Source organism: Marmota flaviventris, chromosome 8, assembly GCF_047511675.1.
Source record: "Marmota flaviventris isolate mMarFla1 chromosome 8, mMarFla1.hap1, whole genome shotgun sequence".
Taxonomy (NCBI): domain Eukaryota; kingdom Metazoa; phylum Chordata; class Mammalia; order Rodentia; family Sciuridae; genus Marmota; species Marmota flaviventris.
The window spans coordinates 40841775-40866098 of NC_092505.1; the positions used below are offsets into that span (position 1 = coordinate 40841775).

The 24324-nt window shown below is 48.3% G+C and overlaps 2 protein-coding genes across 4 annotated transcripts; one reads left to right on the forward strand and one right to left on the reverse strand.

Moving 5' to 3' along the window:
• Positions 1-11: 11 nt before the first annotated feature.
• On the reverse strand, positions 12-1363 carry Camk2n2 (calcium/calmodulin dependent protein kinase II inhibitor 2). Its single transcript, XM_027951552.2, has 2 exons — positions 1023-1363; positions 12-123 (listed from the first exon to the last, which is right to left on the reverse strand). The coding sequence occupies exons 1-2, from the start codon at positions 1189-1191 to the stop codon at positions 53-55; spliced, it is 240 nt and encodes a 79-aa protein (XP_027807353.1). The 5' UTR covers positions 1192-1363; the 3' UTR covers positions 12-52.
• A 7197-nt stretch (positions 1364-8560) lies between these two features.
• On the forward strand, positions 8561-20805 carry Ece2 (endothelin converting enzyme 2). Of its 3 annotated transcripts, none has more exons than XM_027951543.3 (19): positions 8561-8599; positions 8909-9133; positions 9344-9479; positions 9668-9883; positions 10330-10454; positions 10571-10717; positions 10856-10921; positions 14262-14450; positions 15129-15271; positions 15648-15762; positions 16823-16933; positions 17800-17898; positions 17999-18076; positions 18802-18905; positions 19059-19169; positions 19295-19362; positions 19536-19726; positions 19835-19930; positions 20629-20805. In XM_027951543.3, exons 1-19 carry the CDS (start codon positions 8561-8563, stop codon positions 20803-20805), a joined length of 2436 nt encoding a protein of 811 aa, XP_027807344.1. The 3 variants fall into 3 exon arrangements, with proteins under 3 accessions (XP_027807344.1, XP_027807346.1, XP_027807348.1); XM_027951545.3 differs by having other exon boundaries at positions 8909-8995; XM_027951547.2 differs by lacking the exon at positions 8909-9133.
• The last annotated feature ends 3519 nt before the right edge of the window (positions 20806-24324 follow it).

Consider the following 24324-nt stretch of genomic DNA (forward strand, 5'->3'; position numbering starts at 1 on the left):
CTCCTGGCCGCTGCGGGGCTGGGCCCGGAGCTCGCCGCCGGAGCCACCGCGTCTACACTCCGGACGGCGGCTTCTCCCCCATCCCCTTCAGCACGTCGTCTATCCGGTCATCCTCGATCACCACTGCGCAGGGAGAAAGCGCGTCAGCCGCGCGGCCTCGGGGGGCGGCGGCGAGAATGGGCCCCGCGTCCTCGCGCCCCGCGTAGCTACTGCCCCCCGGCCCAGCGACGCCCCCTCGGAACCCGGTGCCACCGAGCCTTCCCCATCCAAACATTCCTGCCTCCCTCCAGGCTACCAAGCCTCGCTCCCACAGACCCCCTTCCCTCCCTATGTTGGAACGCCCCTCTTCCAAAAGCTCTGGCAATTGTGCCTCCCAGTGCGAACCCTCCCGCCACCTGAGCCTTCCTTAATCTGAGCTGACCAGAGATATCTCTAGCTCATAGAACCTCCCTCGTCAACCCTCATTTCAACAGAACCCCTTTCTCAAATGGGGCTCAAACGGAACATGCAGCTAATCCGACCCTCTCCCTCACCTAAACCTCTTGCTACTTGAACCCCTCTTCCGATCCTGGGACCAACAAAGTCCCCCTCCCCATGCAAACAACCAGGACAACAGAACCCCTGGCCTTTCTGCCCTCCAGTCGGACGACCCTCTGGACCTGAAGGTTCTTCGTAGCATCCACCGACTGAGCATTTGATCCCAAAGAATTTGCCCACCATTCTGTTCCCACTTCCAAGCAGCCCCAAATGCCGGGACCGGCCCCTCCCCCTCGCCCAGGTGCCAGGGCTCTGCTTCCAGAGGTGGCGAGCACCGATCGAATCCGGGGCACTGTGTTCCCGGGAGAGGAGAAGAGGGGGACAACACTGCAGCAGGGACCCTCCCCCCACAACCCGGGCCGAAGAGCGGCTGGCTGCGCTGGTCTGCGGCAGGAGCTGCGGCTACTCAGCGGGGAACGGCAGCCGGGGGGCGCCCAGCGGAGGGTTTCTGGGTCAGGCGGCGACTCCGAGCCGGGGCCGCGTACCTCGCTTGGCTCGGCCGATCTGGCCCAGCTTGGGGGGTCGCTTGGCCTGGTTGCCCGCGAAGAAGGAGTTGGTGTCCTGCAGGCGGCAGCTGAAGGAGAGGTCGGAGCCCTCGGGGTCTGCGCCGAAGCGGCCCATCTTGTCCTCGCTGTAGGGTAGGATCTCGGACATGGCGGGCGCGGGGCGGGCGCGGGACTGCAGCGGGGCGCGGGCGGCGGGCTAGCTGCCGGACCGGCCCTAGCTCAGTAGGGGAGCCGGCGGAAGGATGAAGTCATGCAGCATCCGGGACTGCGGAGCCAAGCGGGGCCTCCTCCCCCGCGCCTCCGCCTCCCGGGCCGCTGGGCAGGCGGCGGCGGCGGCGGCGGCGGCGGGGACCGGGCGGGGGCGGGGGCAGTGAGCGGGGGGGCGGGGGTGGCGGCGGCGGCGAGAGCGGAATGACGATGAGCGCCCGACTGCGGCAGAGAACGGCGGGCGGGGCGCGGTGGAGGCGGGGCGGGCACCGGCCAGGAGAAAGAGGCGGGGCCGAGGGGCCGAAGCGCGCCCAGCTATCCCCCGAAAGGAAGGAGCAGCAGTGGGAGGTTCCCGCACAGTGGCGGGGAATGGCCCGCAGTGGGTCTGGAAGAACTGTACAGACCAACGCTGGGAAGAGCTGGCGGGGAGGGGCGGGACCAGAGAGAAATTGGGAGCGAGCCTGGTACTTAGAGAGAAAGGGGGAGGGTCCGACACCAAAGCTCAGAAGGCGGTGCAAAGGAGACTGAGCAGGGGTGCAAAAGCTGGCGCGGCCCTTTGGGGCCTGAAAACAGCAGCAAGGCAATCAACCCAAAGAGCGGACATCAGAACCGCGGCGGCAGGAAGCTCTGGGTACGGGTGGAGAGTGGAAAAGACACAAATCCACAGGAGCGCGGGAAGAGCTCAGGCCTGTGGGTGGTGCCCTCGTGGTTGGCGCGCTCTCTTATCCTAGTTGCTCTGCGGGTCTCTTGCGGTTCTTCAGGGTCTGTTCATCTCCGATTGCCTTTCTATGTCTGTCTCTGTATGTCAGTGTATCTCTACGTGTCTCCCTGTATATCTCTGTGTTAGGATCTTTGCTTTTCTGAATCTGTTTCCATGTTTGGCCTCTGTAACCTTTGCTGTACGGTGTCTCTGTCTCCTTAGTCTATTTCAGTCTCTGCTAGGAGGAGTCTAAGTAAATCCAAGGTCATATCGCGCACCAAAGCGGACTCCCGGCCGAAATCGGGACTCGTAGAGCCCGCTGCGCCTTTTGGTTCTTCCAGCCCAGGAGGCTCCCGCGCGTTTGCAGTGTAGGAGGAATGAATGGCAGCGTCGTGGGGGTGCCTGGGCTGCGGGTGACGCGGGGAAGCACGGAGCGCCTGAGGACTTGGCGCTTGCTAGTATGGGTCGCGAGGGAGGGAGGGAGGGACTGAGGGCGCCCCTAGCCCTGGTTGCCGGGACCACGGGAGAGTTCTAGCGGTTTGGACCGGAACAAGCTCTTTCCCACTTACCTCTGGCAACCCCCACCCCCGCCCTAGCTGGCCGTCAGCGGCAACGTCACCTGCTTGCTAGAGCGCAAAGGCTCTGGCGCAATCACAGGCCTTGGAGCGGAGGGGGTGTCTCACATTCGGCGAAAGTGACGACAGCGCTGATGAAGGTAATAATCACTTTGTACGTTCACTCCACACCCCAGGCGGAGGCCCTTTCTACTCATTCCAGTCAAATTACAAAGATAGACTGTATGTTGTCTCAGTAGGTAATGAGTAACCCCTCACCTGAGGTGCTAAAGAAGGGGCCATGAGGGTTCTTGTTCAGGCAAAGATAACAGCTTTGTGTGGGGAATTTAAACAATTCGTTTCTCCCTACAGAATGAGGGAAAGCGGGGATTAACAATGTAAGCCCGAATTCATTTGTTTAAATTATATTCTTGTCCTTCCTATGTATGCTGGATCATGCTTAAAGCAAAAGCCTTAAGGGAAAATTGTAAAGATATTGCAATACTGTGTATAAATAAGATTCAGCTATATTATAAAAATGTGGAGGAGTTCTTTAAACTTTGATCCTATACTTAAAATTCTGATGTTTGCATCCTTGCTCATGAGAAGAAAATATATTTTCAGTTAAAATGAAATAAAATTTGGAGATGTGTAATGGCACATTGTTTCTCACTTGAATGTCCCCCAAAACCTAGTGTACTTACTCCATAGGTTCCAAACAAAATAATATGTGTTTTGGCAATTATCAACATTTTTATTCAAGTGGAAGCTGTACAGACATATAGTGAGTTGAATAGAACCCTTTTCACATACACCTCAATTCATGTCCACCCAATATCTAGATTGTGACCTTATTTGGAAATAAAATACTTACAAATACAAGTAACAAAATTAAAATGAGGACAAAATGAATTAGTGTGGGCCCAAAACCCAATCATTGATGTCTTTGTAAGAAGAGGACAGGCACACAGAAACACACAGGAGAAAAAGACCAAATGAAGGAGGCAGAGAAATAGGAGTGGAAGCTACCAGGAACTGAAGGAGCCACAAAAGTTTCTTCCCTAGATCTTTCTGAGGGAGGATGGCCCTCCCAAAACCTTAATTTTGAACTTCTAGCCTCCAAAACTATGAAAGAATATTTCTGTTGTTTTGAGCCAACCAGTTTGTGGTACTTTGTTACACCAGACTTTGGAAATAAATACAAGCTGTTACAAATATTTTGGGGTAATCTTTTTTTTTTTTTTTAAGAAGATTTCTCCTTCTTAAATGCTCTGATAAGGCCCTTTGCCCCTACCCTATCCACTCAAAGGAAGCCTTTACCATCAGGGTATTTCCAGGACTTATTCTATTTAAAAGATGCTGATAAATTACACACACAAAAAAAGAATGAGGCAGATCTGTGTAAACAGACATGTAAGATCTCCAAGGCTTATCAAAATGTCACCGAATAACACATGAAAAATATAATTTCATATGTGAGGGGAAAATGTACACACACACACACACACACACACACACACGATGTTTAAGTATGTAAATGCGTAAAAGAAAGATCTGAAGCTGGGGTTGTAGCTCAGCAGTGGAAGGCTTGCCTAATATGTGAGGCACTGGGTTGGATTCTCAACACCACATAAAAATAAACAAATAAAATAAAGGTATTTTGTCCATCTACAAGTGAAAATATTATTTTTTAAAAAAGAGAAAGATATGATAGGATACCAAACTGCTAATGATAATGATTACCTTTAAGAATGACACTGGAGCAGGTGCAGTGGCAAACACCTGTAATTAATGTGTGTGTGTGTGTGTGTGTAGCTTCACAAAATTGAGATTTTGTAACCCTTTTTCTCTCCCACCTAAACCTATATGTAGAGTATATTTCCCCATAGCATTAACTCCTTTTCTATCATTTGCAAATGTCCCATTGTGTGGGTGTTTGATTTATTCAAGAAGCCCTCTTCTCTTGGACATTGACACCCCCCTTTTTTCTTTTATATTATAAATAGTGCTACGATGAACCAATGTTTTAAAAGCATGACCATGATATTTTGTTGCTCATCCAATCAAGAAGTGAGTCTATATCTGAATCTGGGCTAGACCATTTGATTTGCTTTGCCCAGTGGGGATGTTAGCAAGTATGATGGAGCAGAGGCCTGAAAGATGCCTATATATCAAGGCATGCCTCCTTTTTTGATGCTGAGAATCCTGAGACCACTCTCTGAAGAAGTTATAGTTAGCTTATTAGAAGAGGAAAAACTATAGAGAGATGGGATTTAGTCATCCCAGCTAAAGCCCAAACATGTTAATGAGACCATTTTAAGTCATCCCAGACCATCAGCTCCTACTGAGCTGGTCCAGCCCTGAAAATCACCCAATCATAGCAATCACTCCACAGAATAAAAAGGTAATAAATGTTTGTTATTTCAATCTGCTACATTTGGGATCCTTTGTTACACAGCAAAAGCTAATTAATGCAAATATGTTTTTTCTCCCCCAGTACTGGACACTGCTACTGAGATACACTGGCAATGTATTTTTTGTTGTTTGGTTTTTGGTAGGAGGGATTGAACCCAGGGGTGCTTAACCACTGAGCCACATCCCAACCCTGTTATTTTTTATTTGGACACAGGGTCTTGCTAAGTTGCTTAGGGCCTTGCTAAATTGCTGAGATGGCCTCAAACCTGCAATCCTCCTGCTTCAGTCTCCCACTTTGCTGGGATTATAGGCATGTGCCATTGCACTTTTATTTTATTTTGAAATGGGTTGCCCAGGCTAGTCTTGAACCTAGATCCTCCTGTATCAGCCTCCTGAGTAGCTGGGATACTAGGTGTGTGCTATTATACCCAGTGATACAAACATTCTTTAGATAACAGTTCCCTAGAAGCATGACTTTCTGGGTCAGTGTGAACACTTTTATATCTTTTGATTCAAAGTGCCAAAAATGTTGTATCAATTTATAAACTACTAGCAATAAATGAGAATACCCATATTTCCCATCTTTGTCAATACTAAACACTAATGTTTCTTGTTATCATTGTGACTGCATTGTGCTTGTAAAGTTAAGAGTGAATTGTCCATTCTCTCTCAGTTCATAGTCAGTTTAGGGAAAGAAAGGGGAAAAATATGTCGGAGGAAAAAGAGCAGAAGGGCTGGGGATGTGGCTCAGTGACAGAGTGCTTGCCTGAAAAGCATGAGGCCCTGGGTTCAATCCCAAGCACAAAAAAAAAAAAAAAAAAAAGAAAAGAAAAGAAAAAGAGCAGAAAAGAGAAAAAATGGAAGACTATAAGAAAAAAGTCAAAAGTTATAAATACAGAGGAAAGGGCTGGGGATGTGGCTCAAGCGGTAGCACGCTCGCCTGGCATGTGTGCGGCCTGGGTTCGATCCTCAGCATCACATACAAAGATGTTGTGTCCGCCAAAAACTAAAAAATAAATATTAAAATTCTTTCTTTCTTTCTTTCTTTCTCTCTCTCTCTCTCTAAAAATAAATACATACAGAAGAAATAACAGACTTATAGAATAAAACCACCTTCAAACCTTTTATAATAGGTTATTTAATATGTAATCAGGAATAGTTACGGGCCTTATAAATGATTATGGTTACAAGATGTATGAAAAGAAATGCTATTAAGGAAAGCCTTGTGAATCTGAGAACACTGTAAACATAGGTATCAGACTCTTTCATATGTGCTTGCATTTAATTGTTCTCATGATACAGATAAGAAAAACTAAACGTCAGAACTTGATAAAGATATTCCAGATTTGAGTCCAAATCTGCTTGGCTTGAAAACTAATGTTTCCACTTACTCTTTCTAGAGGAGATGTAGAAAAGACTAGCAACTAATGGTAGGAGGATACTTAGCCTACTTTGGATTCCTATTGCCAAATTATTTTCCAGAAAGGAGTCAGAACCCCTGGGTTTGAATCCAAGCTCTGCCACCTACTAGCTGTGGCTCTCAGCATCTCTATGCCTCAGTTTCCTGATCTGTAGAATGGCTTCATAAATATAATTGGGGTAAATGAACACATAGATATAAAGCACCTAGAATAGTGGTTGCCAGATAGCAAAGTATTGCATAAACTTTGTCAATTACAATATGGTGTTGCAGTGGTCATAAGACTAATTCTGATCATCCTGTTGACAGGTGGTTCTTCTGCAGTAGCTTTGATTGTACTCACATGACCACACACCATGGTGGAATTCCCCGGGAGAAGGAATGACCTTGATGCCCTGTTTTTCTCCATGTAACTTTGGGGAGGGGAGGAGGAAGAGGAAAGTGGTGTGTCATTTTTTAAAGATCTGCTGCTTCAGTCTCCAGTTTTGCAAAGAAGTGAAAGGGAACCCTGACTAACCTAGTAAATATCTGCTTATTCTGCTATCTGGGAATTAGAACAGGCTTCTTCTAGTCTTACAATTCCCATTTGTAGCTATGGTGCGTGAGTGATAATAATAATTAAAATGAAATAGTACTGACATAACAAGTACTCTTTACATAAAGAGTACCATCCAAATTCCAGGCACCATCCAAAGTACTTTACAAATACCATTTCATTTAATACTCAGAACCACCCTTTGAAGTAGGTACTATTCTTTCTTCTATTTTACAGATGGGGAAACTGAGTCTGAATCTTTCATTCTCTGACACTGTACTGTCTCCTGTTTGAGAATATGCAACTTGGGGTGGAAAAATGACTAAGAAAGCAATGCAACACTTCTCAGCCAAATCCATTCATCATACTCCCTTTCTCAGTCACAACAATATTCCATTGCTAGAACCACTTGCAGCAAGATGTCTGGGAACTGAGGTGGGAGTCAGGAAACGGATTATGTATTTGCAACCACTTCAAGCCAGCTCAGGTCAAATTCTTGTAGTCTTTTGGTGAAGGAGGCTGGTGAGAGGAAAATGTCTGTCTCTCTTCCTCTCCCTGCCCCCAACTGTAAAAAACACTAAGCAGTCTTCAGTACAGCAGACTGTGGCAACACCAGGCCTGATTAAGGAATGACAATATGGAAGGCAGATGGCAAATGCATGGATGCCACACTATTGCGCTTCAGTTAAATATTGCTTGGTTTTTTTTTTTCCTTGTAAACCTCCCAAATAAAATCCTTTGCTTTCCCCAAGTTAGAAGTGTTAGCACGTCTTTTCTTTAAATATCTGTGCATGGCTGTTTTTTTCCCTGCCAATTTGTCACCATCTGTAACCCTCCCTTTATGAGATGATCTGATGACAGCAATTATCTTGGAGAGTAAAAGTGCAGTCTTGAAGCAACATGTAAGAATGGAGTCAGTGGGGGCTGCGTGTGGAGTGCATGCTGCCCTTGCAACTTGACTGCACGCGTATCCTGTGTACCCAACAACAGTGTACTTTGACTCTGGGTGCCTCCTGCATGTGAGTATGTAGTGTGTGAGCATTCTGCCAATTTCGGTGTGTGTGTGTGTGTGGGGGGGGACTGGGTGTTGGGCTCTGTGCCTGCCTGTGTACTTGGGGTCTGTGCTCTGTGTAAACATCCTGTGGACACCTGCATAGGAGCCAACTGCTTGTGTGCTTTGCACAAGCTGTTCAGACTATTGGGGAAAGGTCTTCTTCAGGAGGGCATGATTTCTCCAAGGTGCTTAAAGGCCTGAAACTTGGAGAACTGGACCATGGAATATTAACGGGGATTGGGCCTGGGTAAAAGGAAAGTAAATTATGGATGGTTTGCAGGAAGACGCTCCTGAGAGGTGGTATGATTATAAAGAGAGAGGGGAACGGAGGAGGTCTTCTCCAGAGAGGCTGGAGCACAGCGCGGGCCAAGCGCGGGGCTCAAGCGCCGGGCTCCGGGTGGCTGGCTGGGAGCCGCTGGCGCGCTCCGCCCCTCCCCTTCGCTCCCCACCCCCGGGCGCGGCGCCGCGGGGAAGGGGGGACTCGGGCAGGCGGGGGCCGCCGCGACTATGCGAGGGGCTGCGGCAGCGGCCGTGATGGCGGTCGGTAGCGGGACTAGGCGCGGGTCCTGGGCCGCGGCCCGGGAGAGGGTCAGAGGCCCCGAGCCCTAAAGCGCTGCCCGGCCCAACTCACCATGAACGTCGCGCTTCAGGAGCTGGGCAGCGGCGGCAACGTGAGTGGGGGCCTGGGGTTCCAAGGCAGAGGACCCGGGTGGAGGAAGGGACGAGGCAGCGGGGTCCGCCGCGAGGAAGCAGGCGGCGTCGGGCAAGAGGCTCTGGCTGGCCGAGATGAGGCCTCGTGTGGGGGTTGGGGTGGGGGACAGTGTCAAAGGGGACCCCAGGCCCAAGAGCCCGGGTGGTGGGAAAGGGCCCTCACTGCAGGAGGGAAGGGGTACGCTGGGCGACGGGTGCTGGGCCAGGGACATGGGCATCAGCTCTCTCTGCCTGCCTGACCTCGTTGGCACCCCCGGACTGTCTGGCAGATGGTGGAGTACAAACGGGCCACTCTTCGGGATGAAGACGCACCGGAGACCCCCGTAGAGGGCGGGGCCTCCCCAGACGCCGTGGAGGTGGGCAAGGGGGTTCCCCCTTTCTCACCAGGCCCCAGCTCTGGCATGACGCCTGGCACACCCAGGAGCTCTGGGCTGTTCTGGAGGGTCACCTGCCCCCATCTCCGCTCCATCTCTGGCCTCTGCGTTAGGACTATGGTGAGGTGATTCTAAGCCATGACGTTGCACAAAACAGGCTCAGTGCTCCACTCGGCCTGCCTCATTGCCCCTGGGCCCAATGTTCAACCCCTTAGTGTTTTTGCTTCATGGTTCCGGAATTGCTTGTGACTTCACTCTCTGGGAGTACTTCTGTAATCTTGGATCCCTGCCCTGCCTTTCATTCCCTCTCTGTCCCCCTGTGTTCCCCAGGTGGGATTCCGGAAGGGGACAAGACAACTTTTAGGCTTGCACACCCAGTTGGAGCTGATCTTGGCAGGTGTCTCTTTACTGCTGGCTGCACTGCTTCTGGGCTGCTTGGTGGTCCTGGGGGTCCAGTACCACAGAGGTACGTGGGCCCACACCTGTCACCAGCCCTCATAGTTGTGAGGGATCTGAAGGCTGAAGGGCCTCTAAGATTTCCTCTGTTTGGAGGCAGCCTTCCCATCCTTCCTATGATCATGGCCCTTGGAAAGAGTTTGCCTCTCCCAGATTATCTGAAAGTCTCCTACTCTCAAACTATGTCTCCTGCCACAGACCCATCCCACAGTACCTGCCTCACAGAGGCCTGCATTCGAGTGGCTGGAAAAATCTTGGAGTCCCTAGACCGTGGGGTGAGTCCCTGTGAAGACTTTTACCAGTTCTCCTGTGGGGGCTGGATTCGGAGGAACCCTCTGCCAGATGGGCGTTCTCGCTGGAACACCTTCAATAGCCTCTGGGACCAGAACCAGGCCATACTGAAGCACCTGCTTGGTGAGTGGAGCTGTCAGTGAATTGATGTGCCAAGTATATTTTTAGGGGTGTCCAGCCCAGGGCCTGGCACTTAGTAGATACTCAATTGATGTCCACATGTGAAGAAGTAGATTGCTCTGTGAGGTAGAATGTGCCGAAAGTAGGGGGCTCCAGAGAGGTGGAGACAGGTTAGAGGGAGGCAAAACATTGAGTATAATAAAAGGGCTCCTTCCTGCATTTTTTCAAGATGTGGTAGACACCAGGGACCCTGTAGTGTTTGGATATCTTTGAGGGTCTCCACGAACAGGGGAGAGGAAGGCACCCACATTTGCTGTTTCAGACAGTCTTATTAGGTCCACATTAGGAAGACTCTCATTGGTAGGGCAAGGAGAAACACAATCAAGGGCCAGGGACTCCCCCTCACCAGTTAACCTAATTGGCACCTGGACTCTGTCTTCACCCCTCAGAGAACACCACCTTCAACTCCAGCAGCGAAGCTGAGCGGAAGACACAGCGCTTCTACCTGTCCTGCCTACAGGTGGAGCGCATTGAGGAGTTGGGAGCCCAGCCACTAAGAGACCTCATTGACAAGGCAGGGCTATTGAATGGACTGTGGGCAGGGGGAGCAAGAGGGCCTTGGAAGAGAATGTGCTCAAAGAAAGCTTTGGGGTACCTGTGCTAGAGGTTCCACTTATGATCTCTACTCAGATCGGTGGTTGGAACATTACGGGGCCCTGGGACCAGGACAACTTCATGGAGGTGCTAAAGGCAGTAGCAGGGACCTACAGGGCCACCCCGTTCTTCACCGTCTACATCAGTGCCGACTCCAAGAGTTCCAACAGCAATGTCATCCAGGTGCTGGACTGAGAAAGGGTGGGGAGAGACTCTTTGCTGAGCCCAGATTCCTCTACCTGGTGACAGGCAGGTGTACCCTGCACAGGAGTCCAGGTTCCAGGTGTGATAGGGACTCACCTTCTTTCCTTGCTGTTGCAGGTGGACCAGTCTGGGCTCTTTCTGCCCTCTCGAGATTACTACTTAAACAGAACCGCCAATGAGAAAGTAAGGAACATCCTCAGAACCCCCATCCTCACCCCTTGCTGAGCTGGACTGATCCCTGAATACTTTTCTGTTTGTCCAGGGTCAGAGTGGGGAAGGTGAGCCCATTCTGTCACCTAGTGAGCTGACTGCCCTTCCTTCCTTTTCTTCCTTCCTTCATTTTGTTTTTCCAGAAAAGCATTGCTTTTCTTTTCCTTTCTTTTCTTTGTGATTCTAGGAATCAAACCAAGGGTCTGTGAGTGCTAGACAGGGCTATACCATGGAGCTATACCCTCAGCTCCAGGAAAACATTTTATAAGCACATACTGTGTGCCAGGTACAGTGGGGGAATTCTGAGATGTAAGTTGCAGAGCCATTATCACTGGAAATTTGCACTGTTGGTGTACCTAGATAGCTAAGAAAAGGGCTCAAAAGAGGATCTCTGGGACTCAGGAGAGACTTGGGTGTCCAGAGGTTTCCTGAAGAGACTATATTTGAGCCAGACCCTGTAGAACATGTAGAAGCATATGAAAGCATACTGGGTAGAGAAAAACAAGTTAAACAAAAGTGTTGAAGAAGGAAAGACAAGGTGTGTTCAGATCATGGGAATGAGTCTAGTTTGGTAAGGTGTGGTGATCTAAGTAGAAGAGAGGTTGGAAAGGTGGTCAGGAACTAGTTATGGAGGGGATTGTGAATGTTTCACTAAGGAGTTATTCTATAGCCCCCAGAAAGCCATTGTATGCTCCAGAGCAGGGAGGAAGTGATGCAGTGAGCACTCTCTGGGAAAACAATTTGGCTAGGGTGTGAAAAGTAGATGCAAGACAGGGAGCCTGGAGAGGAGGTAAGAGTCTCTGCTCTGAATTCCAGGCTGTGAGTCAGTAAGGGCCCAAGTGAGAGAGTGCAGAGGGAATGTTAGGATGGTGATGGTGAAATGGAGGGGTCCTTAGGGAATCAGGAGAAACCAGCTTTGGGTACACTGGGGAAAAGGAGACAATGTGATGTCATCAGAGAGATTTTGGAGTCAGACCTGGATTTTAATCTCGTCTTTGCTGCTTAGTGCAAGAAGGTTGATCTTGCTAAGGTTATTTTCTCTTCTGTAAGTAGGGGAACCAGAGCCTCTAACTCATGTGGGGCGTGGGGTGTGGGAGTGCAAGCTTCTGCTCCTGCTGTAGTAGACACTCAGTGGGTGAGAGCCTCTCCTTTTAGATGTCTGAGTACAAGGGGCCTGGATGCCTTGTCTGTGAGAGGTCTGTAGCAGCTGTGAAAGTCAAGTGGAATCCCAGAGATACGACAGTATGAAGGAAATGTGAGGCTTGAGGGGCATCTTCTTTGAGAACTACACAAAGATTTAGGGAAAGTAAGAGAAAGGAAAAGACTGGACATGGGAAAGGAGGAAATCCTAGTGTTTTAAGTGCAGTGAGAAGAAGGAGCATCAGCAAAAGAGACTGCTGTGGGGAAGGACGACCTGGAGAGCCCTTTATCACACTGTCCTTCACAAACATTTCCTGAGCATTCCTGGGCCAGATTCTCCTCTAAGCATTGGTGAACAGGACATCACCATGGCCCTCTGAATGGAAGAGAAGACATGAAGTAGCTGGTTACACAGTGTCCTGTTCCCAGTTGTTGGGACTGAAATAGAGGAGAAGCATGGTTCCCAGTGTGAGCAGGACCAGGAACCAGCCTAGTGCTGGGGTGAGGGTGGACCCCAGTGAGTAGAGAGGTTCTGTAGAGGGAGCAGCTTAGGTGAAGGCTCTGAGGCAGGAAGGCAGATGGCCTGTTGATATACTCAAGGAGAGAGGGACCGGGAGGGGAGAGTGGCTAAGTCCTTCTGGACAGGGATATAGACCAGTTTTATGTATGAATATTGTTGGTCAAGTTTAGGATTTATTGCAAAATAAATGATGTGAATAGATGTGTGTTTTTAGCATCATCTAAGTTGTGAGGAGAGAACTTGGAGAATGCAGGAGTGAACCACATCATTCAGCATGTCTGATGGAGTGAGGGAAAGCCTTGGGTTTGATTCTCAGTGTGTCACTGGTTGCCTTGGGCAGAAGCTTCCTGCCAAGGTCTAGAGGAGGGTGCAGCACAAAAGGTTAAGATGGAGTAAAAAAAAAAATGTAGGAGTATAAAGGCTTTAGGGAAGTCTCCAAAGTAAGTCTTCAGCCACAGGTAAGGAGCTGGAGCTGTAATTTGGTTGAGCTGACCATCCCAGTTAGGATCCGGGATGATTGGGTTTTGGCACTCCTCTCTCTTCCTCTAGCACCAGCAGCAAGAAAAAGGAGAGTGAGAAAAAGAGACATTTTGTAGTACAGACATTGTGAATATTAAGGGATTGAAAACCTTTTCAGTAAAATAGAAAAGGAGATGGCCTTTCTTTGTCCATTAAGGGAGTCCAGGATAGGGCTGGGAGTGGTCTCTGGGAAGAAAGCCACAGGGATTGGTGCCAAACAGTACTGAGTTCTGTTTGTATATTTTCATCCCTTTCTTCAACAAATACATTTTGAGCATCTACTATGTGGCAGACACTGTGCCATGGTGGTGAACAAAGCAAACAGTCCCCACTCTCACAGAGCTTGTATGCCAGCAACATAAGTTTGTGCTGGACCCATGTAGTGCTCAGGCCATGGCACATTCTGATTCTTTTATGGAGTAATTTGAGATAGGAATCAAGTCATGTCACCTTACCAAACTTATTCCCTCTGCTCTGTGTAAAATGGGTTAGTACTCACTTTATGAAGTTGCTGTGGGAGCGTGGGGGAATATATATTATATGCAAAGCCCCTAGCAGTCTGATGTGTGTATATAGAATCACTAAGGATTTATTTTCTGTGCTTTTCTCTCCCTTGGAGATCAGGGGGGATTGGAAAAAACAGCAAGTGTGAGGCATGGTAGGATGAAAGAGAGGAATAATTTGAAGGCTACAGGGGGCCAGATTTTCAGTAGGGTCCAGTCAGCTATTCAGTGAAGACCCACAGCCACTGATGGGCTAGGACGACTAGAAGAGCTTTAGGAAATGAGAAGGCAAAGCAGATTTGTCCAGACCATCCACTGGACAAATATTTGCAGAGCACCAATTCTGTGTTTGGTTGGTCCTGTTTGAGGCCTTTGGGATACAGGGGTAAACAGCTGCTGAAACTTGAACAGAGTTCTCCTTGGGGAAAGTAGTTGACAAGTGCACAAATAAATAATCAAGATAGAGCAGACAGTGGTCAGGGCTGTGTTGGAAATGAAACAGGGTCAGCCAGGATGGCTTCCCTAAGAATGAGTTGAGCAGAAGAGAGAGTGGGCAGAGGTGGAGCCAGGACAGATCCTTGCCGCCTGAGCCAGCGCTTGCTGACTCTGAGGATGTCTTGGTGCTTCACAGGTGCTCACAGCCTACCTGGACTACATGGAGGAGCTGGGGATGCTACTTGGTGGACAGCCAACTTCCACCCGGGAACAAATGAGGCAGGTGCTGGAGCTGGAGACACAACTGGCCAACATCACAGTACCCCAGGACCAGCGGCGGGATGAGGAGAAGATCTATCACAAGATGAGCATCTCAGAGCTGCAGGTGGGATAGGCAGAGGACTAGAGACATCTGGGATGGGCCGGTCCCTGGTACAGAGCACCTAGCTTTCCTTCATGCCATTTTCCTTGAGGCATCTGGTCCTTTCTTCATTTCCTCTCTTTTCTGAGCTTCCCAGCTGCACTGTTCCTATCCTGCAAAGACAAATGGTGACCATTTTAAGCCACCTCTCACAGGATCATCCATTTGTCTCTTTCTTGTGAATGAATGGAGAGATTGTGTTAAAAATTTATAACAACTTGGATGAGATGTTCACACAACAATCAGAATGGATATGGAAGTGTCTCCCATAGGCTCCTTCTGTGTCAGGCAGCAGTCCTTTTGGTGGTGAATTATGGGAAGGCTAGGAAAGGGGAGGTTCTGGAGTAGAGGCCAGGTGTGTGGGAGGTGTCAGGGGAGTGGTATTGTATCAACAGTTATGAAAATATTTGACTATCTGTGCTCCAGCTGAATATCACACATTTCCTTGTATAGTAAGTGGTTGAGCTCCCAGACTGAGTGGTTCTCAGGCCTGGAAAAGGGAGGGAGGAAGTCACTAAGCAGCCAGTAGCTGTTGCCATGGCAATGGGAAGGCCTCCCAGGCTACAATGTATCAGTGGGGGAGGGGTCCACTGGAAGCATCAGCAGGCAGTCAACCAAGCCTGAGAATTTTTTTGCTCTCAGGCTCTGGCGCCCTCCATGGACTGGCTTGAGTTCCTGTCTTTCTTGCTGTCACCATTGGAGTTGGGTGACTCTGAGCCTGTGGTGGTGTATGGGACGGATTATTTGCAGCAGGTGTCAGAACTCATCAACCGCACCGAACCAAGGTGGGAGGGAGCCCAAGGTGCAGGGGGTGGGACTCGGGGCTCTGTGGAGATAGTAGGGACTAGACCCAGTGGATGCATACAACCACACAAAGCAGCATTTGATGAGTAAGGACCTGGGTCATTCCAGTCATGAGAATGTCTGTAGGTTCTTCCTCCAGACCAGGGTTTCAGGTTGCCCATTTGTGACCTCCATTCCCAAGTCAGCTTGGAGCTGACCTCTGCAGGCAGGTATGTGGTCTCAGGGTGAGAGAGGGACTCTAGGACAGCTTCAACATGTGCTTCTCAGGACTCCTGCTGCCTGCATGTTCTTGGGGATTGGCTGGTGGGAAAGGAAAAAGGTACTCCACTTCCCCTTATTTCCTGGTATGAATGCCAGTGTCCTGAACAATTACCTGATCTGGAACCTGGTGCAAAAGACGACCTCGAGCCTAGATCGGCGCTTTGAGTCTGCACAAGAAAAGCTGCTGGAGACCCTCTATGGCACCAAGAAGGTGGGCTCTCTGACTCTGCCCCCACCTTCTGACCCATCCCAGCTGATGCTGCACACTCACAGTGCATCAGGCACCAGTTGCCTCATGGTGTAGAGTGTGGAGCACAAAATTTAGAATCAAGCTGACCTGGGTTCTAATTCCAACTCCTCCATTTTTTAGCCTGTGGTACTTTGGGCATGTCACCCAGCTTCCTTGATTCTCTATCTCCTAGTCTGTAAAGCAGGAATAACTTTCAGGGTTGTTATGAGGATTAATTGAGTTAATGTCCTAAGTACATGATATGTACAGACATTGTAACTTTGATGATGGATGGGGAAGGCAAATAAATGCTGTCCCTTCATTTTACAATTCCCTTTTGTGGGTGGGGGTTGGACTTATAAACAAATACATGTATTTGGGGGGGGATAAGAGCTCACACTGAGTGAAAGACTTTCTTTGTGATATAGGATAGAGGTGGGAACAAAGGGAGAGGCATAAGGAAAGGTTTCCCTGAGAAGAAAGGGTTCACCAAGAAATTAGGGAAGAAGGGCATTCGAGCCAGAAGGAATAGCATGTGAAAATCCCCAGAGGAAAGGAAGAGTTTGGTTCTGATAGGAGCTTGAGAACTAGACAATAGAGAGGATGAGCTTGGTGAGGTGTGCATGGGGCATCCATGAAGGGACCTGGCTCTTGTGTTAAGATGTTTTGCCTTGATTCTTTCATGGAAGACCACGGGAGTAACTGCAGGAGATCAGCACTAGAGTTGTTATATATTAGATGATCTTTCTGATGTCCAAATGGATGATGGAGGAGAATGATGGGGGAGGGGGATGAGAATGAAACCAGTGTCTAGTCAGGAGACAACTGCAATCTTCAGGCAAGAGACAATAGTGCCGAGAACAGAGTGGGTAGCCATGTGTTCCTACTGAAGCTTCATTCCTGGTGTTGGCACAATTTGAGATATTGCCTTTATATCCCTTGGAGTCTGGGGGAGAAATGGCACCCAAAATCCAGGCCTTTGTTGTCCAGAGCTGAGAAGGGCTAGCTTCAGAGACAGAAAGGCCCTCTTGTTCATTTACAGTCCTGCACACCACGATGGCAGACCTGCATCTCCAACACGGATGATGCCCTTGGCTTTGCTTTGGGATCCCTCTTTGTGAAGGCCACATTTGACCGACAAAGCAAGGAAATTGTGAGTCTTCAGGCTTCTTGACCCTACCTTAAAATTCACCATTATATGAGTATATATTAAAAAACTGGAAGGAAGTTCTTAAATGAATAGTGGTTACTTTGGACAGAGGAAACATAAAGATTTTTTTTATTGTTGTTCTTTAAGGGTTTCTTTATTTTCAAAAAAATTTATAATGAGTTTATATTATCTATATAATTAGAAAAAGGTAATATTTTCTTGTTAGGTAGAATTAATGGGTGTGCTTAAAGTATTATCCACGAGGATGTTTATGACAGTGTTGTTTATAATAGAGGGAATGAAAACAGCTTAAATGACCAACCATAGGAAAAATAAATTGGTTAGAACAGATTAGATTATGATGCAACTTTAAATTCAAGATGTACTTTTAAGTGAAAAAATAAGCTGCAAAAAACATATGTCATACAACATACTCCATATTTTATATTTATATCTGGACAGAGGAAAACACTAGAAATACACATCAAAATGTTAAAAGAAGTTATCTCAGAGTGATTGGATTATAAACACTGTGTTTTCTTTTCAACTCTTCTCAACTTCCCAGAGTTTCCATTAATTCCTTTCTTTCAGAATCTGATAAAAACAATGTGCTAGATTAAATTATATTATTAATTTATTTAATTGGCTTGTTAACATTTAAAAATTTTTGAATTAATTAGAAAAAGAAAGCCATCCTTAATGCCAGTACCTTCATAAATGATCCTTCCTTCTCATCCTTCCCAGATGCTAAACTTTAGGTGAACATTCCCATGGCTCACCTGGGGATGGGGTTGGGGCTGTAGGGCAAATAGGTGAGCAGGGATACATTAAGTGTGGATGGGAGACTAACTTGTGTCTCTGTTTCCCAGGCAGAGGGGATGATCAGTGAAATTCGTTCTGCTTTTGAGGAGGCTCTGGGACAGCTGGTTTGGATGGATGAGAAGACCCGTCAGGCAGCCAAGGAGAAAGTGAGTAATGTCTAGAGTTGGAGCGCCATCTTGAGGAAGGAATGGAGGATACAATTTTACTGGGACCTGGGAAGGGAACCCTTTAACCTGTTCTCTTCAGGCAGACGCCATCTATGATATGATTGGTTTCCCGGACTTTATCCTGGAGCCCAAAGAGCTGGATGATGTTTATGATGGGGTGAGTACCCGTGCTCAGAGTACTGACCCGCAGCCTCAGTAACTGGGACTCAAGCACTGGAAGGAAAGGAGGTGCTTGTTGGTTTCTTTCAAAGGATACAGGCAACCCACATTGCTTAAGTGTAGGCTCTGTGCCAGGCTGCAGGCCAGATGATAGTAAATATTAGTGAGTGAGTAGGGATTTGGATCAAGACTGAGTCGAATCATGTTTCTACCCATAACTAACTATATAACCTTGGACAAGACCTTTGTGGTCCTTAGTGTCTTCATTTGCAAAATGAGGGTCCTACTAATACTTCACAGGGTTGTTGTGAGAACAAAATTAGGAAGTATGTAAAAAACATAACAGCACCAGCAGCACAAGTCCATCCCCAATTCTTTTAATTTTTTTATTTTGAGCCAGATTCTCCTTAAATAGCTGAAGCTAGTCTTGAACTTCCAGTCTACCTGTCTCAGCCTCCCAAGTTGCATATGCCATGATGCCTGGCAATAAGTTGTTTTTTATATATTGGCAATTATTTACCAGGTATTTTACTCCTTTTTTTTTATGGAACCCGGAGCCTTATGCATACTAAACTAGTACTCTACCACTGAACTATATCCCCAATCTTTTACTCCCATTTTACAGTTGAGGAAACTGAAGCTTGGAGACAGGCTAATGAGTAGTCAATCTGGGACTCTTATCTTCTTTATGTTCTCCCTTTCCACCTCCCGCCATGCCAATAGTATGAAGTCTCTGAAGATTCTTTCTTCCAAAACATGTTGAATTTGTACAACTTCTCTGCTAAGGTGATGGCTGACCAGCTCCGCAAGCCTCCCAGCCGAGACCAGTGAGAATGGGAGGCCACAGACACTGGGGACATCAGGGGAGGTGGGAAACAAGGGGTGGCACATGGCTCTTGCGGAAAGTAGGGCAGGGCTGCTGGACTTGGGGGTGGGCATTTTGAGAGTAGAGAGCCTCAGCCTCTCCCTTTCCCCTCTAGGTGGAGTATGACCCCTCAGACGGTGAATGCTTATTACCTTCCAACCAAGAATGAAATTGTCTTCCCTGCTGGCATCCTGCAGGCCCCCTTCTATGCCCGCAACCACCCCAAGTATATCTGAAGCAGAAGGGGCTGGGTGCTGGGACCTGGGCCTGCATGTGAGCTTGGAGCAGAACTAGAGAAGGGGATTCACAAGTCCCCTATAATGTCCTCACTCAGCATTCCTCATCTACCAGGGCCCTGAACTTTGGAGGTATTGGCGTCGTCATGGGTCATGAGTTGACACATGCTTTTGATGACCAAGGTAGGGACCTGGGGAATTGTCCCATAGAATTCCTAGTGGCTCCTGAAAGACCTTGGAATTTGGGGGGCAGGTCCTAGGGGCCCTGGAATCTGTGGATCAGGGATGGCAGGGGTGTTTCTGTTCTCAAGGGGTGAGCTATCATCCTGTGGGGTGCAAAGGTGAGTTCTCCTCAGGTCGTGAGTATGACAAGGAAGGGAATCTGCGACCCTGGTGGCAGAATGAGTCACTGGCAGCCTTCCGCAATCACACGGCCTGCATGGAGGAACAGTATAACCAGTACCAAGTCAATGGGGAGAGGCTCAATGGCCGCCAGACACTGGGGGAGAACATCGCTGACAATGGGGGGCTTAAGGCTGCCTACAATGTGAGTAGCCTGGTGGGCCTCCCGTGGCCGAGGCCTGTGGGCCTAGGTGGAAGGGTGCTGAAGGAAGCAGCAGGCCCAGGTGGACTTGCTGCCCACTCTTTCCCCCAGGCTTACAAAGCATGGCTCAGGAAGCATGGGGAGGAGCAGCAGCTGCCAGCCGTGGGGCTCACCAATCACCAGCTCTTCTTTGTGGGATTTGCCCAGGTACTGCCCCCCGGGAGACCTGGGGTTGCCCCTCTCTTGATCTCCTGCAGAGAATGTCATTAGAAGAAATGGGGGGCATGCAGAAAAGGGACTGACAAATAGGGCCGAAGTTGAGCTTTGGGAGGTGGGTTGGGAAGGCCTTATGCCCAGAGCCTACAAAAACAACCTGAGGAGGGAAAGTCTTGGATAGGATTTTGCAGATCTTAAGAGCAGGGCTGCCTTGCTTGAGGGGGTAAGAGATGGGAGTAGGCATCCATCCTCTTGATGTTCCTGTGGGGTAGGTATGAAGAAGAAGATTGAAATCTGGGGATACAAAGTAGCTTGTTCAGGGCTATCCAGGAATAAAGTAAGTAGCAGTGGGAGGATTCAGGTGGGGCCTCCCCCAGGTACTTTGCATCACAGTGGCCAGCCTTGAGGGGCTTTGTTTCCCCAATTCCACTGGGCCGTGTCCACACTGGGCAACCCAATGTCCAGGGCAGCTTTAGAAGAGCTTCAAGGAATTGGGGGAGGAGTGGGGGTACATTCCCCTCCCTTGGAATTGAGATGTTGATGGAGACCCCGGCAGTGTTCCTGAGTCCTCCTGAACTAAGGGACTGGGGCAATGATGGTTTTGCCCTGAGATGGTTCTGCTGTGGCCAAGGATATGGCCTAGCCCCAAACTAGACACCATATGTCCCCGTGTCTGTCCTGGCCCGCAGGTGTGGTGCTCAGTCCGCACACCAGAGAGCTCTCACGAGGGGCTGGTGACCGACCCCCATAGCCCTGCCCGCTTCCGCGTGCTGGGCACTCTCTCCAACTCCCGTGACTTCCTGCGGCACTTCGGCTGCCCTGTCGGTTCCTCCATGAACCCAGGGCAGCTGTGTGAGGTGTGGTAGACCTGGGTTGGGGAAAAAGATGGCTGGCCATTGCCAAGGCCTGGGGCTCCCAGGTTAGGAGAAAGCAAATGCAAGCTGGGCTGGGTCCAGCCCCTCCACCCCACAGGTGACATAAGTCTAGTCCCCCCTTGACCACCACATCGTGCCTCTGCTTTGGGGGTGCCCTTTCCTCCAGCAGAGCCCCCACCATTCACTGTGACATTCTTCTGTGTCACCCTGCCTTGAGGAGGTCTAGGCAGAGAATCCAGTTCCCATAGATATGAGTCTTTGGCTCCAAGCTTATTCAGCTTGGGGGCTATGGGGCCTGCTGTGTTTGCCCTATTGTGATCCACAGGGCCTGCGGCTGTGCCTCCCAGGCTTCTCTCCAGGCTTACTCAGTGCCCAGATGGAAGTGGGCTCAGCTCCCTTCCAATCTGCCCTCAGAGGCCACCCCCACCCCGTGCTCCTTGTGCTGCTGCTCCCTGTACTGCTGCCCACCCTCACCGAGAGATCTACTATGCTCTCTTCTTAGTGGAAGCCGAGGGCCTTTAGAAGCCTCCCTGCTGCCTCATTTTCCCGGCTGAGAGGGGAAGTGTTCATGTGTAGCAGTGCCAATTCCTGTGTTTTAGGGAGCAAGTTTTATAGGGTGACTGATTCTCCCTGGACAAAACAGGAAAGCAAGACAGAACAGGGAGAGGGAAGGACAGAGTTTATTTTTACAGGGAAGAGGGTGGGGAGGGTATGGTGTTGGCCCTGTAGGACCCTGTGCCAATAAATAGACCACATCAGTCAGCCTGTCTCTTCCTTAAGTCTTGTTTTCATTTATTCATTCCACCAGTATTTATTGAGCAACTGCTATATCCCAGGCATTCTTCAAGAAACTCATTTTACTAACTCTCCAGAGACAAGGGGCTAAGATTAGAAGCCCTGAGAAGACAGAGAAAGAGAGGTGGGGTGGAGAAATGGAATGAATGCAGTTGAGTCTGGCCAGGCAGAGCACATCTTCTGCTCGATAGCTGGAAAGATTTGCAACTTCTTTCTGCTGGTATTTGAAGCTGGCCTGACACTCAGTAACATCTGGATCAGGTCAGCCTGGAAGATGGGTGGCCCTTACCTTGCAGAGGAGGAAAGCCCTGGCCAAGAGAATGTACCATTCCCTGGAATTCAACACACCAGCATCTGCTTGTGGCTAAGAAGACAAGCATTTCCTCACAGCCTCAAGGGCTCAGAGCTCCTGAGAGTAAGTCATTCCACCAACCCACACTCATTAAGGCCTACCAAGTGCCAGGCATAGAGACTGCAAATACGGCCTTAACCTTCCAGAGTGAGGGAGGGGAAAGGAAATATTTATCTAACACCTCTTGTGTTCCAGGCACCTGTGCTAGGTGGCTCATTTCTTTATTCATCCATCCATTTATTAATTTATACATTCATAGATTTATTTTTAAAAATATATTGATCACCAACAATGTGTCAGGCACTGGGGATGCAAACATGAATAAGATGGTTTCTTCCCTTATGGGACTCTTGTGTCACTTTTACCTTCACCTAATCCTTATAGCAACTATATTCATTCAGTGCTTAAGTTTCCATTTTATAGATCTAACCCTAGCCACTTCACTGAAGTTAAAGAGAACAGGATTGAAATTGAGACTCTGACAATTGAATGAGCCAGGGCCTATTCCCTAACCTCTGTGAGTCTCAGTTTCTTCATCCATGAAGTGAAAACTATAGCAAAACAATAAAGTCCAATCTCACTTCTCTCTAAAACCAAGTGCTCCTCAAAGTATAAGAAGGGGTGCATTTGTCAGTTTGTAAGGGAAATAATAAGGGCTTATCAGTGATTGCTGCTGGGGTATCTGATCCCTTGGTGATGTCATTTGTATGGATCCCACAGTTTGTATCCTGCACCAGTTCTTCAGGGCATCAGACTGTCCCTATGAAGAGCTGTATATGGGGCCATTTCATGTTACCTAGAAGTACTGGCTACTCACGAAGGGAAGGAAATATTTGCTTTCAGAAAAGAATAAATTGCCCTCTGCTATTCCACTACCAGGGAAAAGCATGGCTTGAGCCTCTAAGAGCACAACTTCAGGGTAGGTGGCAAGGTGTATTGGAAAAAGGAGAGCTGTCAGTCTGGAGACTCAAGTCTCAGTATCTCAGCAGTCTGTAAAATAAGTGGGTTGGATGAGATGATCTCTGAGGCCCATTTTAGTTTTGATACTTTCAGAAGTGAATTCATGGTCTTAGCAAATCACAAAAACCCAAAGAGATATTAATCAATGACTTGTGAGGTTTAGGTGTTACACAGTGGATCAGACAGAATGTCAGAGAGCATAATGACTGAAGAGAAAGATTTGTCTAGATAAACCCTTGCCCTTCCTGACATCTAATTTCAGAGGCCAGCTTAGGATCCTGAGCAGCTGGTCAGTATGGCATTTCATATTTGCAAAAATGTCAAAGTGACAAGTAACAATAATAATTACCAGCTTTCATCTACTGAGTCTCTATTTTTCTTCGGTTTGTGCTAAGCACTTTTAAAAATATCATCTGCTGGGCACGGTGCACACCTGTAATTCCAGAAACTCAGGAGGCTGAGGTAGGAGGATTATGAGTTCAAAACCAGCCTCAGCAACTCAGCAAGGCTCTAAGCAATTCAGCAAGACCCTGTCGCTCATAAAATATAAAAAAGTTGGCTCGGTGGTTAAGTAGTGCCCTGGTACTACTATTACTACTACTACTACTAATAAAATAAAATATTATCTTGTTAAATACCCACAACAATTTATCAGGAGGCCTTATTGTTGTCTCTATTTTATAAGTGGGGAAGCTAAGGAAAAATATTACATTACTGCCAATGTCAGATAAGACAGATTTCATTCAAGTCAGGTTTAGAACTGATGCTCTTAATTTCCACCAGTTGGTCTTCTAAGTCACGGCAGTTTAGATTCAAACACATCTATTTTCTGGACAAATCCATAATGCTTCTTAGTAGCAGATGCATTTCCATGCAAACAGCTCCCTAGGCCAGGCATGTGTGACAGTCACGTAGCTGCAGGAAATTGAAGCACACATTGAGCTGAAGTTAAGCCAGGTAGCATGTTTGCTGAGTGCTCTGCGGGTGCTTTTTTCCAGAGGCAAGGTGAGTGAACATCAGATGATGGATGTAATCTTTACGGTCAATAGCCCTGTCAGGTTGATGACTATGCATCTATTATATTTTCTGGTGTACTAAGCCAGAAGGGGAAATAAAGGATTGTGCTCCTGGATAGACACATGATGGCAATTATTGGTAAAGTGTTGGGCCATTTCCTACATTGTCCCATTGGAAAGTCTAATTCCCATCCTCAATAAGGTAACATGTCAAGAAATAAGATTGTACCCCTGGTAGCACTCTAGAAATGTCAGGCTGGAGGAGAAGGCATAAAAATAAATATAAACACAATTTCAGCAGGCCTATCATGGTTCATAAATGGAGAATCCTAACAGTTTTCCAATTCCCAGTTCTGGGCTCCAAAGAGAGCCCTGAAGAGTCATTAT